This window comes from Bombyx mandarina, chromosome 11 (genome assembly GCF_030267445.1).
Source record: "Bombyx mandarina strain Sakado chromosome 11, ASM3026744v2".
Classification (NCBI taxonomy): domain Eukaryota; kingdom Metazoa; phylum Arthropoda; class Insecta; order Lepidoptera; family Bombycidae; genus Bombyx; species Bombyx mandarina.
The window spans coordinates 16,811,670-16,827,738 of record NC_143218.1 but is presented as its reverse complement, the minus strand read 5'-3'; the positions used below and the strand labels follow the sequence as shown (position 1 = coordinate 16,827,738).

Sequence of the window (16,069 nt, the reverse complement as noted above, 5' to 3'; positions counted from 1 at the left end):
AATATGATTCTTAGTGAAAAATAAGGGACCATATATCAAAGATGCTAATTTGTGGTTTGTTTTTCGCTTAGATTGGTGGACGAGTCGCCATCCACATTGTGATATAAATTCTAAGTCTCAAACTCAGTACAAAGAATTATACTGAAGAATTGCTCAAATTAAACTAAAATTTGCATTTTTATTTTTAATTTATTGCTTTGATGTGTGGAGGAGCTCACGGCCCACCTGATCTTAAGTGGCTACCGGAGCCCATAGTCATCTACAATGTAAATGCCGCCACCCTCTTTGAGACATGAGTTTGTAAGGTCTCACTTTAAACAGTACAACGGCTGCCCCGCCCTTCAAACCGAAACGCATTACTGCTTCACGGCAGAAATAGGCAGGGTGTGGGTACATATCCGTGCGGACTTACAAAATGTCCTACCACCAGTGCCTAGCTTAGTCTCTCGTTCTTAAGCCTTCGAAACCAAAAAACCGTCTATATTTTACCATCACACTGTCTGCGACTAGAGTAGGTTTCATCCATACTACCTTGAACCACTGACTTTGTTCAAGGGAACATTTCGAACAACTCCTCTAAGAGCATTCTCCTATTACAAAGTAAATACGACCACCTACTTTGAGTTATAAGAGGAAATCGTAATACTACTGAAACAATAGCTATCTGAATCTTCGATACTCCTTATAATTGTTTTGCAGCAAAAATAGGCTGGAAGACTAGTTAGATTTAGTGCTCTAAGATTTGATTAGATTTCTTAATTGCTGGAATACTACTAAAGCACCCGACTAGTTTTAATTGGCTAAAATAACAAAAACATTGTGTAACTAAAACTAGTAGTAGGACCTCCTGTGAGTCCGCACGGGTAGGTACCACCACCCTGTCTATTTACTGCCGTGAAGCAGTAATGCGTTTCGGTTTGAAGGGCGGGGCAGCCGTTGTGACTATACTGAGAACTTAGAACTTATGTCTCAAGGTGGGTGGCGCATTTACGTTGTAGATGTCTATGGGATCCAATAACAACTTAACAGCAGGTGGGCTGTGAGCTCGTCCAACCATCTAAGCATTAAAAAAACTTTTTTAAATTGGACATAATATTTGGGCTTTCTTGTGAAACCCTTGCCTTGCATATTTCATCAATCTTGAACTCGCCCCAACAAATTAGAAGTATTTCAAGCCTAACTTTACGAATTCTAATTCGCGAACTAAACGCTTGGTAATGAAAAGAAAATTATCCAGTCCACTAATAGAGTCTCCGCTCAGTTAATTGTGAACAATAAATCTCGTTCATGCCGCGAAGTCCACTAATGATCCGACCGATGTTATGCAAACTCATTTACATACTCGGTGCTTTCTTTAAGATTTTTTTTAATTACGGTACGATTTCCTTTCTTTTTAGGGAGCAACTCCTCTGCTCATCTGTGATAACAACCTAATACTTTAAGTACTTTTTTGATTTTTTTTTTTTCAATATGATTATTGGCTTCTTACAATGCCATTGTTACCAGTGTCGAATTTATAAGTCGTTCATTGTTGTAATTGAAAAAAAAATTGAGCGAAATTGCGATGAAGTTAATTTATTAGAAATTGTAATTAATTGGGATGAAATAATGTTCTAGGCCCAGTAAAATGGTGGACATTTAACTATTGAGAATTCCGTGGTATTTTTTGGTACAATCTGAAGAATCACGTGATTATTCTTGACACACGGACGTGCCCTTATACAGATACTAAGCGGATAATAAGTCACAGTTATTACACCTTTAAACCTGAAGAAATGCTAAATTACCAAAACCAAACAATTCAAATTGTTTGCTCATCGCGCTCCCGATCATTCTTGATCCTGCGGACAGAATGGAAAGCAGTCCACGTCGCCCAAAACACGTCATTTCAGTCCTCCCGATCCACTAACGATGCCTTTAGGTACCTCAAGCACCGGTCATCGTTCTCGTCGAACCCGTCGCTTGCGACGAAGGGCTCGATGAGTAAATTAACCCACAGACACAGCTCACTGAATTTCTCGCCGGATCTTCTCAGTGGGTCGCGTTTCCGATCCGGTGGTAGATTCTACGAAGCACGGCTCTTGCTAGGATTCGTGTTAACAACGTCGTCAGGTTTGAGCCGCGTGAGCTCACCTACTAGTTAAGGTTACGCTGAAATAGCCTCTCAAGGCTATCAGCTTAGGTAGGGCAAAAAAAAACAAAAAAAAAGTTCCCGACAAAAAACCATATAAAACAATTATTTCCTATTTAGTAATCCGAAGAAAAGAGGAAACAATTTAAAAAATCCCAAAAAAAGAACGAAACGCCCGATGACATGATAGCACAGCTATAAATATAAGCGCGCGAAAAAATAACAAGCGCCACAGAAAAAAATCTTTAAAAAACGTGTGAGCAATAACGTGTCGCGCGTAATTAATTAGATCTCTAGTTAGCAGCAAGCCAGAATTCGCAGTTCGGCCAGTTGAAATCACGCTCTCGCTAGTAACACATGCGCCGGCGCCTCGCGTGCCCCGAATCGAAACTTCGATACAATAAAAATATATTTGCTGAGCGATAATGTGATAAATATGAGTGTACTGATTGAACGTTTTTGGTGCTGTGGTTTTGAATAATTGTATTTAGCGTGGCGTGTAGATTTTGAATTCGGAACGGCACTATGGCGGGAATTTTGTAAGTTTTGTTTTTCCATATTTGAATAGTAGTAGTCGTAATGTTTTTCTTTTCTTAAATCAATGTAGAAAATATTTCTTAAATGATTCTAGTTCGACTAAGGAATTATGCAAATGTATTATCACCTACCAAACAGGTCTATAATGTAAACACATAAGAGTTATTTTTATGTTTTATTATTTACCTTTTTCGAACATATTCAACTTAAATCGGCAGATTTGACACAGCCTTTTGTGATAACGATTGCCGTCTAGTTCATAAGATTCATAAGAAAACAGACCCCAATTTAATCATATCTTAAACCTTTTGTTCGATAATCAGCCTTTATCTAATTTTTTGTACTACTAGTTAATTACCAACCTACAGATAATATACTGAAAAGTTTAGAAACATAAGTAAAATTTTCAGCCAAGCCACAACGTTAACTTCCTCAAAATGTCAGATTATAGAGCTTATGCAATTTCAATTATTTTATCTATAAATAATATAATAAATTCAGGAGATCTGGATAGGTATGTAGTTGTAGCACTATAGTGGCGTAATAAATATTTTTTTATGGTTTACATGAGTGGACGAGCTCATAACCCATCGGGAATTTCCTCTTGAAACATTATTCTTTTTCCTATCTTTTCTAGTGACCTCGAAGGGTCATACTAGATTCATATGGCGTGTAGGTGAGTTCACGATGATCTAACCTATTGAAGTTAGTAACACTAGCCCTAGCAACAGCAGTGCATCACAGAATCTACCACCGGATCGCAAACGCGACCCACTGAGAATATCCGGTGAGAAACTCAGCGGGCTGTGTCTGTCGGTGAAACATGAGTTCTAGATCTCTGCTTCTATAGTACAATGGTGCACCTCCCTTGAAACTGAAACGCATTACTGCTTCACGGTAGAAATAGGCAGGGTTGGCTCAGAGGGCTCAAAGGAATCCCTACCACAAGAAAAAGTATTAGAGGGTCGTGTAAGCCATTGGATTAATTTTAGATAATTGTGTCTAAATGAATAAATAATAACTTATACATGACGTGTTTCTTGTACAATCAATTCATTCAACTAACAATTTGAAAATCAGTCTTATTTTTTATTAAGTATTTTAATGTTTGAATCAATAACTTAAATTATATTTAAATATTTACAGTATTACGGCATAAAGATAAGATGTAATGAAAAACAAATGTCAAGTATATATATCGGACTAAAAAATGCTTTTAATATGCTTTTTTTTACAAAGAATTTTAACCATCCATTCCACCTTTAATTGTTGATAAAACTGTAATATAACAATCATCGTAGAGATTACATTAAACTTTTAAATGTACGAAACAGCCTCCTGTGTGGTCAGTAATGAAATCTGTATTTTTTATATATTTTTTATTGCTTATATGGGTAGACGACGAGCTCACAGCCCACCTGGTGTTAAGTGGTTACTGGAGCCCATAGACATCCACAACGCAAATGCGCCACCCACCTTGAGATATAAGTTCTAAGGTCTTAGTATAGTTACAACGGCTGCCCCGCCCTTCAAGCCCAAACGCATTACTGCTTCACGGCAGAAATAGGTAGGGTGGTGGTACCTACCCGCGCGGACTCACAAGAGGTCCTACCACCAGTAAATGGTATGAAAGGAATAAAACAAATAAATATTTCGTCGGTTCGTCGGCAAATGCTCTAAGGAATTTTAGAGATGTTTCCGTATTACTATAATAAATAATATTAACATGTTTTAGTTACCTTGATAGGTATTTATGATTGTTTGCATGTAACGAAATATTTGACCGTCATTTTTACCGACTTTAAAGATGTCTGATTAAGTTGAAAATTTTCGCACGCATCAAGGACAAGGATATTAAAATAATTTCAGAACTTCACCCTGATATCCTGACTACTATCAACAAGATAAAAAAATATGTAATTAATAATTGTTATTTCGGTATTCTATTTAAATAGAGAAGCTAAAAATTTCTACTATTTCAGTTATTTAAAGTATGTAATAATTCACGTTTACCAACGAAGTAATCGATCATAACCTTATTATGTCAGAATAGTTGAAAAAGACAGCTGTCTGGTATTTACCGGTTATTCATCTTTCGCCTATAACATATTCGTATATAACAATAATATTTTTTTATTGATATATCCTAAACAATATACTAAAACTAAGCCCAGACTCTCGCGTTAATAAACAACTGTGCTAAGGAAGCTAGTCTTTTCCCAACAATGTTGTGGTAAGAATTCAATAAATAAAAAAAAATAAAAAAAATCATTGTTAAAAGTACATTTTATTATCATTTCATTATTTACATTTTAGTTTACATGGTATTTTATTATTAACAAAAAGTCAAATCAAAATAATTTAACATAACTCAACCCACACAGTAGAACAGATCTTCCAATGCGCTTGAAGGAGGCACAGTTCCCAAGATACTGGCTATGTTGCCTCGTTGGACAGCCAGATTCACTCTGTGCAAAGTAACAGCCAGCCTTAGCATCATGTGTAACCTCCTTCAAGCGTTTGGAGATTTCTGTTAAAAATTTCTTTGCTTCAGGGCCCCAAGGGCCCATCGTCTCAACCGCGAAAGGCAAATTATTTATTTAATTTATTAAAATTATTTATTATCATTATTTACTAAATTTTTTTATTTATATAATATAATTTTTTTCATAGTTAGAATTTAAGAAAGAACCGAAGAAAATACAATAATAAAACTATCGATTTTGTTTTTAAATAGCTCGATTTGTCAAATTTATTGAATCTTCAAAAAAAACAAAATAAACACGTTATCATTATAAAATTTATGAAATCTGCAATAAATTCGTTAATGATAATCGATTCAAATTTGAATTATCTTTGAATAAAAATTAAGATTTATTGAATCTTTATATTAACGAATTCATTGAAGATTGAATAAATTCGTTTTTGTTAATTAATTAATTTTGTTTTTCCTTTTCCAGTAAGCGTTTAGTTCACTGTGCGTAAACTTGACACATATTCTTGGAACAATTAATATATTCATTAATAATCTTTACGTCATTTTTCCATTAGCCGATTCAGTTTTACGGTTCGAAATTAATTAAAAACCATAAATACAGTCTGACGGAACGAATATAATTTACCAAAATGGTTTTCTTATAATAAAAATTTGTCATCAAAACCTCAACTGTTGAATAAAATAAAATATTATGTAGATCCGCTATAATTATGTTTCCGTCGCGAAGCAATCTTGCTTTCCGGTTCGTGGGGATAATGTCTTAATTTGGATGGCAGCAAATCACATAATATATATAGGCTCATCTATGTTTTTGTTTAACCTGTCGTGTTCCCTAATCTAAACATCAGCCCGCTGAGTTTTTCGCCGGATCGTCTGCACGGGTAGGTACCACCACCCCGCCTATTTTTTTTTTTCTTTTTTCTATTGCCTTTGTAGGCAGACGGGCATACGGCCCACCTGATGGTGAGTGGTTACCGTCGCCCATGGACTTCAGCAATGCTAAAATTTTCTGCCGTGAACCAGTAATGTGTTTCGGTTTGAAGGGTGGGGTAGCCGTTGTAACTACCTATATACTTGAGACCTTAGAACTTATATCTCAGATGGGTGGCGCATTTACGTTGTAGATGTCTATGGGCTCCAGAAACCACTTAACACCAGGTGGTCTGTGGCTTTCTATGGGTTAGTTCGCTTGTCGATTACGAGGACGGTGCTTCAGGGGCCTAAAAATACCGAGACTCGATCCGGAGGGTCATCTATTAACATCAAGAAGACCTTGACAACTTATCTATACAATAACAAAATTTCGGATTGAATACGTTATTTTCTTCGATATTAGTGAGTTGTAAACATAATTAAAACTTTCTTAAGACTTTAAATGTATTTTTTATTGTCATTGTATTATTCTTGATGTTCTGAATACTTTACAGTTTCCGTGGTCACGGACGACAATTTGATGACCCTACATATTGTCCGTATACAGTACCAGGTACACGTTTGTTAGACATGTAAACATTCGTTATATCTTTAACATTTATTTAGGTCTTCCTTTTTTTTGTCGAGCGGCTCTTGTTGAAGTGGTCGTAGTTGTGCTGATGAGCCACAGCAGCATTAGTTAGGTCCCCAAAGTTTTCATGGATTACCCCCTGGTGATCCAGATTAGGCGGTTTGAAGCTTACACTGGTCCATGGTAGACTCAGTTGCTTGGAGGAGGGTGATGGGAGAGATATGCTCCGCACTAAACGCTTCACTTCCCTCTTTGCCTTTTCATGAGTTCTGTCTCATGCGAGGTTTGGATGCTGGTTGTTGAGCGACAGGAGGATTTAGCCGGTTCAACTCCGACATGCCCCGCCCTCCATCCCCAGTGGAGGATGGAAGTCCGGTGATTTACTCCTGACCAAAAAAAAACTCAGTTGCTTTCGTTATGTAATCAGTACAGCGGGTTGGTAAGTAGCCGCTTGATCTCTTCCCTTCCATCTGGCTTTAAACCACTGGTCTCTCAATCGAATCTTCTTTTCTGGACATGTGACCAACTTTAAAATTCGTAATCGTCCAAATGACGAAAGTCGGTCTTTCATACCGAGTTCTTTGAGAATCAATGGGATCTTTAGAAAGCTTCTCCAACACCTATTTAGTTAGGAGAGGAATAAAATTATAGCAATTTCATTACTATTGACATAACAATTTTATGACATTGTACACTATGAGTTATGAGGCCGTTGTTTAACTTATAGTCAACACGGTACCGCATTTGAAACAGTGAAACAGTAAGATCACCCCAAAATAAATATAGCCCAACAAAATATATAAATCGATACAATATATATTAAAGATTGTACTGTAAATATTTTAATATTTCTCTCCGAAGCCCGTCGTTGGCCACACAAGAAGCTAAAAGCTGTTTGGTTTTCGCTAAAAATTTATGAAGTTACGTGACAAGACGCAATAACAGGTCGCAAAGTTTCGCTACACACGATCATCTCGTGCGGCCAACTAAAGGACCAATCTATCTTAAGTTCTTTTTTTGTATCATTTATTGAAGTTGTCGAAGCTTATGGGTTAAATTTTTTTAACCTAGTCTAGCTGTTTAGATTTTTTTCCTGAGTTAAAAATAAATAAAACAAAATTAGTGCTGAGATGACGGCATCTCACCAATCTTGGTAAAAATGAATTGAAATTAAAACTTTTTTTTTATTGCTTAATTGGGTGGACGAGCTCACAGCCCACCTGGTGTTAAGTGGTTACCGGAGCCCATAGACATCTACAAAGTAAATGCGCCACCCACCTTGAGACATAAGTTCTAAGGTCTCAGTATAGTTACAAGGGCTGCTCCGCTCTTCAAACCGAAAAGCATTACTGCTTCACGGCAGAAATATGCAGAATATATTTGGCATAGAATAAAAAGGCAGAAATAGGCAGAAAAAGAATATATAAACGTGTCTAAGTATGGATGTCAGTCTCTGGTACCCATATCACAGGGAATTCTATTTTGAGGCCGGATGACCGTGCTTGATTTGTTCCCAGCTATTATTATTGTTATTACCAAACGTCAAGATAAATAAGTATAGCTTAAAGATTATATAGAAACGAACAAACGATAATCATCAACAAATCATTTATTATTTATTTATTTTATTTATTTTATTATTAATGCAAAGTGAGTGCCTTCATGCTCTCGGCCGTAGTTAATTAATAAATATCATCATGTACTGGAAGAGTTAGTCAAACGACTTACCAAACATAAAATAAATATGCAAATTCTAAATTTCAAAAATGGAATTTAATTCTCTATATTTCAATTCCAGCGCTCATTATTCCTACCACTTCGATAAAGCGGCACGACACGAGAACCCTCTCATCGTGACCGCCGGTAACTACATTCCCGATCCTGCGGACAGAATGGAAAGCAGTAGACGTCGCCCAAAACACGTCATCTCGGATCCTCCCGATCCACTAACGGTGCTTTTAGGTACTTCAAGTACCGGTCACCGTTCTCGTCGAACCCGTCGCTTGCGATGAAGGGCTGGACGAGTAAATTAACTCTCAGACACAGCCCACTGAGTTTCTCGCCGGATCTTCTCAGTGGGTCGCGTTTCCGATCCGGTGGTAGATTCTGCGAAGCACGGCTCTTGCTAGGGTTCGTGTTAGCATCGTCGTCAGGTTTGAGCCCCGTGAGCTCACCTACTAGCCACGGTTACGCTGGAATAGCCGCTCCAGGCTACCAACTTAGGTAGGAAAAAAAAAAAAAAGCATTAGTCCTATAAAATATGGTTTAAAATAGCAAATTTTTTTTTTTCCGTTTTCTGGTCAAGTGTATTTTTTTTTATACTTTCTGCCTACTCTTTTGATGTAACTTACGTATAGTAGTTGTTAAGGGAAATAAAATGCAAATTTAATAATAAATATAATTTTAAGCGTATTTTAAAAATTGGTGGTTGCTAATATAATTAATACGAAAGTAAGTTCAACCAATAATAAATCTGAATTGATAGCAATAGTGAAGTCTTAAACATGAAAACCCAAGAGATTTCTTGAAAAAATTTATTATTTTTAATGAACACCCTCGGTGTCCGTGTGTAACATTTGAACAAAATATTTAAAATAAATATCGTTGCCGCCGTCGGTCTGAAATTAAAATATGGTAAACTAAATTCTGCGCGTGACTTAGTTCGTTTGTCATTCACAATTTATATTATTTGTTGCTTGGGCCATCAGAATAGTGTAACAAGCCTTTGTTTGCTGTTTCCACTTTAGTAAAAACTAGCTTTTGCCCGCGACTTCGTCCGCGTGGAATAATTCCCAAAAAATGCTTTATTTTAGAACAAATTTGGTTAGCATAAAAAATATTATAGTGAGCCAACCTTAACATATAGACATATTCTATCGCCGCACTTTTTTTAGATATTTTAAAAGGGAAAAATTCTATCATACATTATTTTAGCGAAACTTTAACCATTTCTGCAGCGCACGCAGCGGAAGCTCTCAAAAAGGAAAAAAACACTCATTTTGAAACATTCTTTATTGGTGCTCCGCTTGTATTGGTCTTAGCGTAATGTTAGCGTTAGCCTATAGCCTTTCTCAATAAATGGGCTATCTAACACTGAAAGAATTTTTCAAATCGGACTAGTAGTTCCTGAGAGTAGCGCGTTCACACAAACAAACAAACTCTTCAGCTTTATAATATTAGTATAGATGAACACGTCAGCGTCTTATTATGGAATCAAATCTACCAATATCATAATAACATGAGAATATTTACTGCTCAATAATCGTTGGAATTCTATTTATCAATTTTTCAGATCTATAAAAAATTGCGAAGGTAACTAGTAGCCTATATTGGACGCTATTTTACAAGAATCAAACGAAGTATAATAAATAAAGAAATAATATAATATATATTTTATATTATTTACTTTACGCCAAGAAGCCTGTACTAATTACTCTGTGATCTAAATATACATATGTACATATTCTCAAAAAGTCATACCGATATGTTTCGGCAATTTTGGAATAATCTGACATTAGATCACAAAATAGTTATCAAGTTGTTCTTTTAAGAGGAAATACATATTCGTAATCGCTTTTATGACTTGTTGTTGTTTTATTTTTAAAGAGGTTTTGGAATATCATGGAATGGTAGTACTACAGGTGGCAGGACCTCTTGTGAGTCTACACAGGTAGGTACCACCGCCCTGCCTATTTCTGCCATGAAGCAATAATGCGTTTCGGTTTGAAGGGTGTGACTATACTGAGACCTTAGAACTATATCTCATGGTGTGTGGCGCATGTACGTTGTAGATGTCTATGGGCTCCAGTAACCTCTTAACACCAGGTGGGCTGTGAGCTCGTCCACATATCTAAGCAATAAAAATAAATAAAAAAAGAATTCAGATTTTTCTGGTTTTTGGTAAACTTCCTTTTTAAGCGCGCTCAGAACAAGTAAATTCGAAATACATCTGCATACGATTGACCGTTCTTGAAATTCGAGTGTATGAAGGATGCAAGTTTTTTTTTTATATTATTAAAATTGTCAATATAAATGTATCGGTTGTGCAGAAGAATGTTGTTTGACGTGACTTCGTGTGCATGACATTCGAGAAATTTACATACTTTAAAGGTTACTAAACTTGAGAAACTCAGACGGTAGTAGATGGCAAAAAAAATTATTGCAGTAAAAATTAATCTACATCGTCATGTAAGATGAAAATTCCATCGCCCACCTAATGTTAAATGGCAACCGAAGCCCATAGACATCTAGAACGTAAATACAGCCACCCACCTGGAGACATCAGTTCTAAGTCTCAATATTATAGTAGAACTAGCCGTACTCGCCCGCTTCGCTGCGCATTTAAATTTAAAATTATTATTTATTGTGATTATTATTAGGGAGTCCAACACTCATATAAATATTAATCTATCCATTAAGTACATGTATTTTCTACATGGATACCAAGTTTCAAGTCAATCGGATGCATGGTTCAGTAATTATAACGGAACATCCGTAAAAACCACTGTAGATTTATATACCTAGTCAGGTCATAAATTCTGTCACATGTTTAATGTAAAATAATTGAAACAAATTTATTCATTATGTAACCATTCATATACCAAAATGAACTCAACAAAACATAGATTCTTATGACACTAAAGTTTATTCAAAATGACTTCCGTGATTTTGAATACAGGCCTTCAATCTGCGCGGCCAGTCGTCTATCGCAGCACGAACGAGGTCCATGTCAATATCGGCGGCTGCCTTAATCAAGGATGTCTTGAATGACTCCAAATTGCGATGAGGCTTTGAGCACGCCTTTTCCTCCAAGTGTTGCCATATCTTGTAATCTAACGGATTCAAATCTGGACTGGAGGAGGGCCAGTCTTCGTGCCGGATGAAGTCGATTTTACGCGCCGCCAGCCAGTTCTGAGTGCTCTTCGCTCTATGAGCTGGCGCCGAATCTTGTTGGAATACCCAGTGCCTGTTATTGAACATGGTATGAGAAACAGGTTCCACAAGGTTCGTCAGGACTGTATTTTGATACACAACTGCATTCGTTTTTACACCTTTCTCACAAAAATGTACCTCTGTTAAGCCCCAATAAGAAACTCCCAACCATACCATGAGCGAGGATGGAAAATGACCTCGTTGGACACGCCGAATACGGTTGCTCGCTTCTTCACTACTGTGTGCGTACACCTTATCATTTTGTTCTTCATTGTCTTCATTGTATCGTTTGATGGTACGATAAACGAATCTTTTGGTTATATTCAAATTTTTCAGTATGTTAAAAATTTGAATCGGCGCGTAACCGCAACGATGCAACGCAATAACTGCAACACGGTCTTCTTTAAGCGTCCACTCCATATTTAAAAATGAGTAAAATTCTAAAAGTATACATTTTTATTTTCATGGACAATTCGAAGATCGAATTCAATAAACTTTTTTGTGGCCAGCATTCTAAAAGAAAAGTTTTTACTGTGTGACAATACTTATGACCTGACTAGTATATGTATAGTATATATGTATAGTAGATGACAGCCCCACCCTTCAAATTGACAAGCATAACTGCTTCATTACAGAAACAAGTAGGGCGGGACCTACACCTGTTTCATTAGAAAATTTGGTACCCGCCTGCGGGATTCGAACACCGTTGCATCGCTCGATACGAATGCACCGGACGTCTTATCCTTTAGGCCACGACGACGACACGAGTCTGAAGAACATGGCGCCTTTTAAGCAGCAATGTTTATGTGAACAGAAACAATTTAACATCAGGTGTTCGTGTGACGTGTACTTATCTTTAGAATCGTTCAAGACTGGACGTGCAAAAATCCATTTCCACAGTTTTCTGAAGACTAAATCCGTACTTAGGACAAAAATATCGAATCAGAAATAACGCGTTGCCTGAACTGGTTGGACTGCATATTCAAAATTAAAGGGAAACAGTACTGAAGTAATTAAAAGTGCACGTAACTATAGAGTGAAAATAATGCTATTTTATATTATTCATGTGTTATTTTTAGAATTATAACCAAAGTACCAAATTATCTCCGTCAAAACTACGTAGCTATTTACACATTTGTAATGTTTTGGTACTATCATTTAATTCCCCCCATAAAAAGGTTACTTAAAAAGTTAAAGTAACAATCCGCATCTGTGTTTGATACGCACACAATATGTGATTAAGTTTTACTTTAATGGCGCTAAACTATATACAGCTGTGGTATGATGTCATCGTTACTACGTTAGAAATTGGTCTTAACGTTTTTAAAGACCTATTCAGAGTTCTGTGTAAGCTGCCACTCTAAATACATGGTGATTCTTAAATGTACAAGTATACATACTGTTTAATTATTTGAAGAACAGTAAATAGGACCAAGGACGTCTACGGGCGTCTCCCGAACCAGGATTACGGTATCATTTCAAGAAATCTCTTTCGCTCTATTACAAAACCCCCCAGTGGTTGATGGATGGATGGATGGTACTGGACAAGTCTGGACGCCCTTGAGGTGATGTGTGAGTCCGGTTGCAGTATTGACTACGATAGCCCCTACCTCTCCCGGATTCTGTTTTGGAGGAAAATACGTTTGGGTGAGAGTGGAGTCGTTTATTGGGTCATATCGCCAACATCTTCGCAGTCCAATATACCTCTCGCACCGGGGACCCGAAGAAGGTTCGACCCACGACCCAAAAATACTCTATAATTGAATCAATCAGACATAGTTAATGAAAAATTTGTAAGCATAGCAATGCAGTGCATACAAGATGCAATACAGAATTTGCAATTAAATGATGGCTTAGGACTATTGTAAAATAATATTTGCGGCAAACAGATATTAGTTGGTTTATTATTAATTATTGATACTGACGAATCATGGTGAATTAGTAAATAGCTCATAGTTGCCGGGGTCATAAACCTCTTTTCACGAATTATAAACCACAAAAGCATCAACCCAATCTTTGATCTGCCCAGACGGTGACAACAATTGCACGAAATGATTAAGTGAACCTTGTGATTTTATCATTTTAAGATCCGACGCATATCGTACTTAATAAGGTGTGCCAGAAGCAACGAGACATGACTTCACACCTTCAATGGTATTTTAAATCGAATGACAACGATCTTATCTGCCGAATTAGTCAGCTTAAAGTCCACAAAGGGTTAAGTAATTTTCTAGAGTTTCGATTTTTATAATCCACTGCCGAGTAGTATTCATAACTTCACAGCTTCAATAGTATTATGGTCTGTAAATACGCATACATATTATATGTATGCACATGCATTTAGCATGTGATTTTATTCGCCCATATAAACATCATGACGTGAACAGTACCCAAGAGACAGGAGGCCTAGTCTAAATTGCACTGTAACAACAAATATCCCACCATTTAAATTATAAATATGTTTCCCAGTAGATCGGGAAACTTTACTGGTGGTAGGACCTCTTGTGAGTCCGCGCGGGTAGGTACCACCACCCTGCCTATTTCTGCCGTGAAACAGCAATGCATTTCGGTTTGAAGGGTGGGGCAGCCGTTGTAACTATACTTGAGACCTTAGAACTTATATCTCAAGGTGAGTGGCGCATTTAGGTTGTAGATGTATATGGGCTCCAGTAACCACTTAACACAAGATGGGCTGTGAGCTCGTCCACATATCTAAGCAAAAAAAAATATATATACCTATACATATAGACAGGATCACATTTATTTGTAGACCATCAACTTTTAGTAAACCAAATCTCTTGTTCAGCTTCCAAATCCAAAGTCGTATGAGCACGAATTTCTATTTCGCACAAGTTGCAATCATTATTGTGGTTGATAAGTTTAACGTATTGCAATATAGAGTGAAACTAATCTTCTGTTTCCCAGCGTGATTTATTACTCATTTCACTATCATGTCGTTGTTATTATTAGTAGCATCCTGTTGCATTAATAACAGAAATGTGAACAATTTTAATCGCTTTGCGATATCCTTTACGGCTTACTGTTTTGTATGTGTGCGTTGATTTAGACCGTTGTGGTTGTGTGTTAGGTCCCGTGTGTGACTTTACCTAATTTTTTGATTGGGTTAACAAGCTCACCAGTCTAGTTGGTATTAAGAAGCCCAAAGGCATCAGCACGTACTTTGGAAGCTCATCTCTGTTTAACGTTTTATGGCGGCATAGGACCGCCATAATTTCAAATCACTATGAGCTTTTGTCAAGGTTAGTGTCGATGTTTGCTTTATGATGTCAATGGAGTACAAGCCCGTTTGTCCAACTACATTAAAACGTAAGAATTTTTGATTTTATTGATGTGAAACATCTATAGCCGCACGTAAAACCGATTTTTGGCGTGGCGACGCATGCCGTGGCGACGCGTCGCCACGCTATATGATGGTATATATACAGTTTATATGCAGTGGTGTGTACGGTGTGGCGACGCGTCGCCATGCGCAATCGACTGTGCTATTCTCTCCCACACGATCCGGCGTTAAGCCATCTCTCTCGCTGCACTGAGCTCGGATACCTATAGTGTATACTGCGTAGTGTATACTGTGTTGTTTACTACAGTACACATAACCTGTGTTTTACTTGAAAACAAATTATTTTTTCGTAATATTTTATTTTAGCATTATGACACATTTAGTTCCTATCACAATCTGTTCTTTTCTGCATGTTACTTTTACAAAATAATGTTTTTTTTTTTGTTGCTTAGATGGGTGGACGAGCTCACAGCCCACCTGGTGTTAAGTGGTTACTGGAGCCCATAGACATCCACAACGTAAATGCGCCACCCACCTTGAGATACAAGTTCTAAGGTCTCAAGTATAGTTACAACGGCTGCCCCACCCTTCAAACCGAAACGCATTACTGCTTCACGGCAGAAATAGGCAGGGTGGTGGTACCCACCCGCGCGGACTCACAAGAGGTCCTACCACCAGTAAAATGTCGATGTTTCACATCATTTTTATAATTATTAATTAGTATAATACCATCAGTAATGTGTCTTTTTATATTGAAGATCAAAGCGATGTTTTTGTTTAGTTTGTCTACATTTGTTGTTTTTGAATATAACTTAAATGAATACGCAGAAACAATGATTGATTTGTAGTGCTCAAAAGCCTATTACATTTTTCCAATAAACAAAATTCGGTAGCCGAGATAACATTTCTTTTATTTCTGTGCTGTTTACAAAAAAAAAAAAGTTTACAAAAAACTAACTAAAGTAGTACTGAGTATCACGAAAAAAACAAATATAATTAGCAGAATCAAACAACTTAATTCAACAGTTTCGTATAGTATACTTAATAAGAACAGATACCGCGTGCCCATTATCGAATTGACCTGAACAAAACTGCACCCATTATCGTATCTACAAGCATACCTTCTAAATTATTAGATCGACAAAAACGACAAAAGAATGTCATCGC

At 36.9% G+C, this 16,069-nt stretch overlaps 1 protein-coding gene across 3 annotated transcripts in view; it reads left to right on the top strand.

The window, feature by feature from the left end:
- The first annotated feature begins 2,440 nt into the window (after window positions 1-2,440).
- The window catches only part of LOC114243325 (uncharacterized), a 90,506-nt gene continuing 76,877 nt past the window's right edge, over window positions 2,441-16,069 (top strand). For 2 of the 3 annotated variants that reach the window (XM_089731101.1, XM_028174780.2), the window contains exon 1: window positions 2,441-2,670. In XM_089731101.1, coding sequence (XP_089587227.1) covers window positions 2,657-2,670 — 14 coding nt within the window. In that variant the 5' untranslated portion in view covers window positions 2,441-2,656. The remainder of the gene's footprint in view (window positions 2,671-16,069) is intronic. The other variant, XM_089731102.1, reaches the window with a different exon arrangement.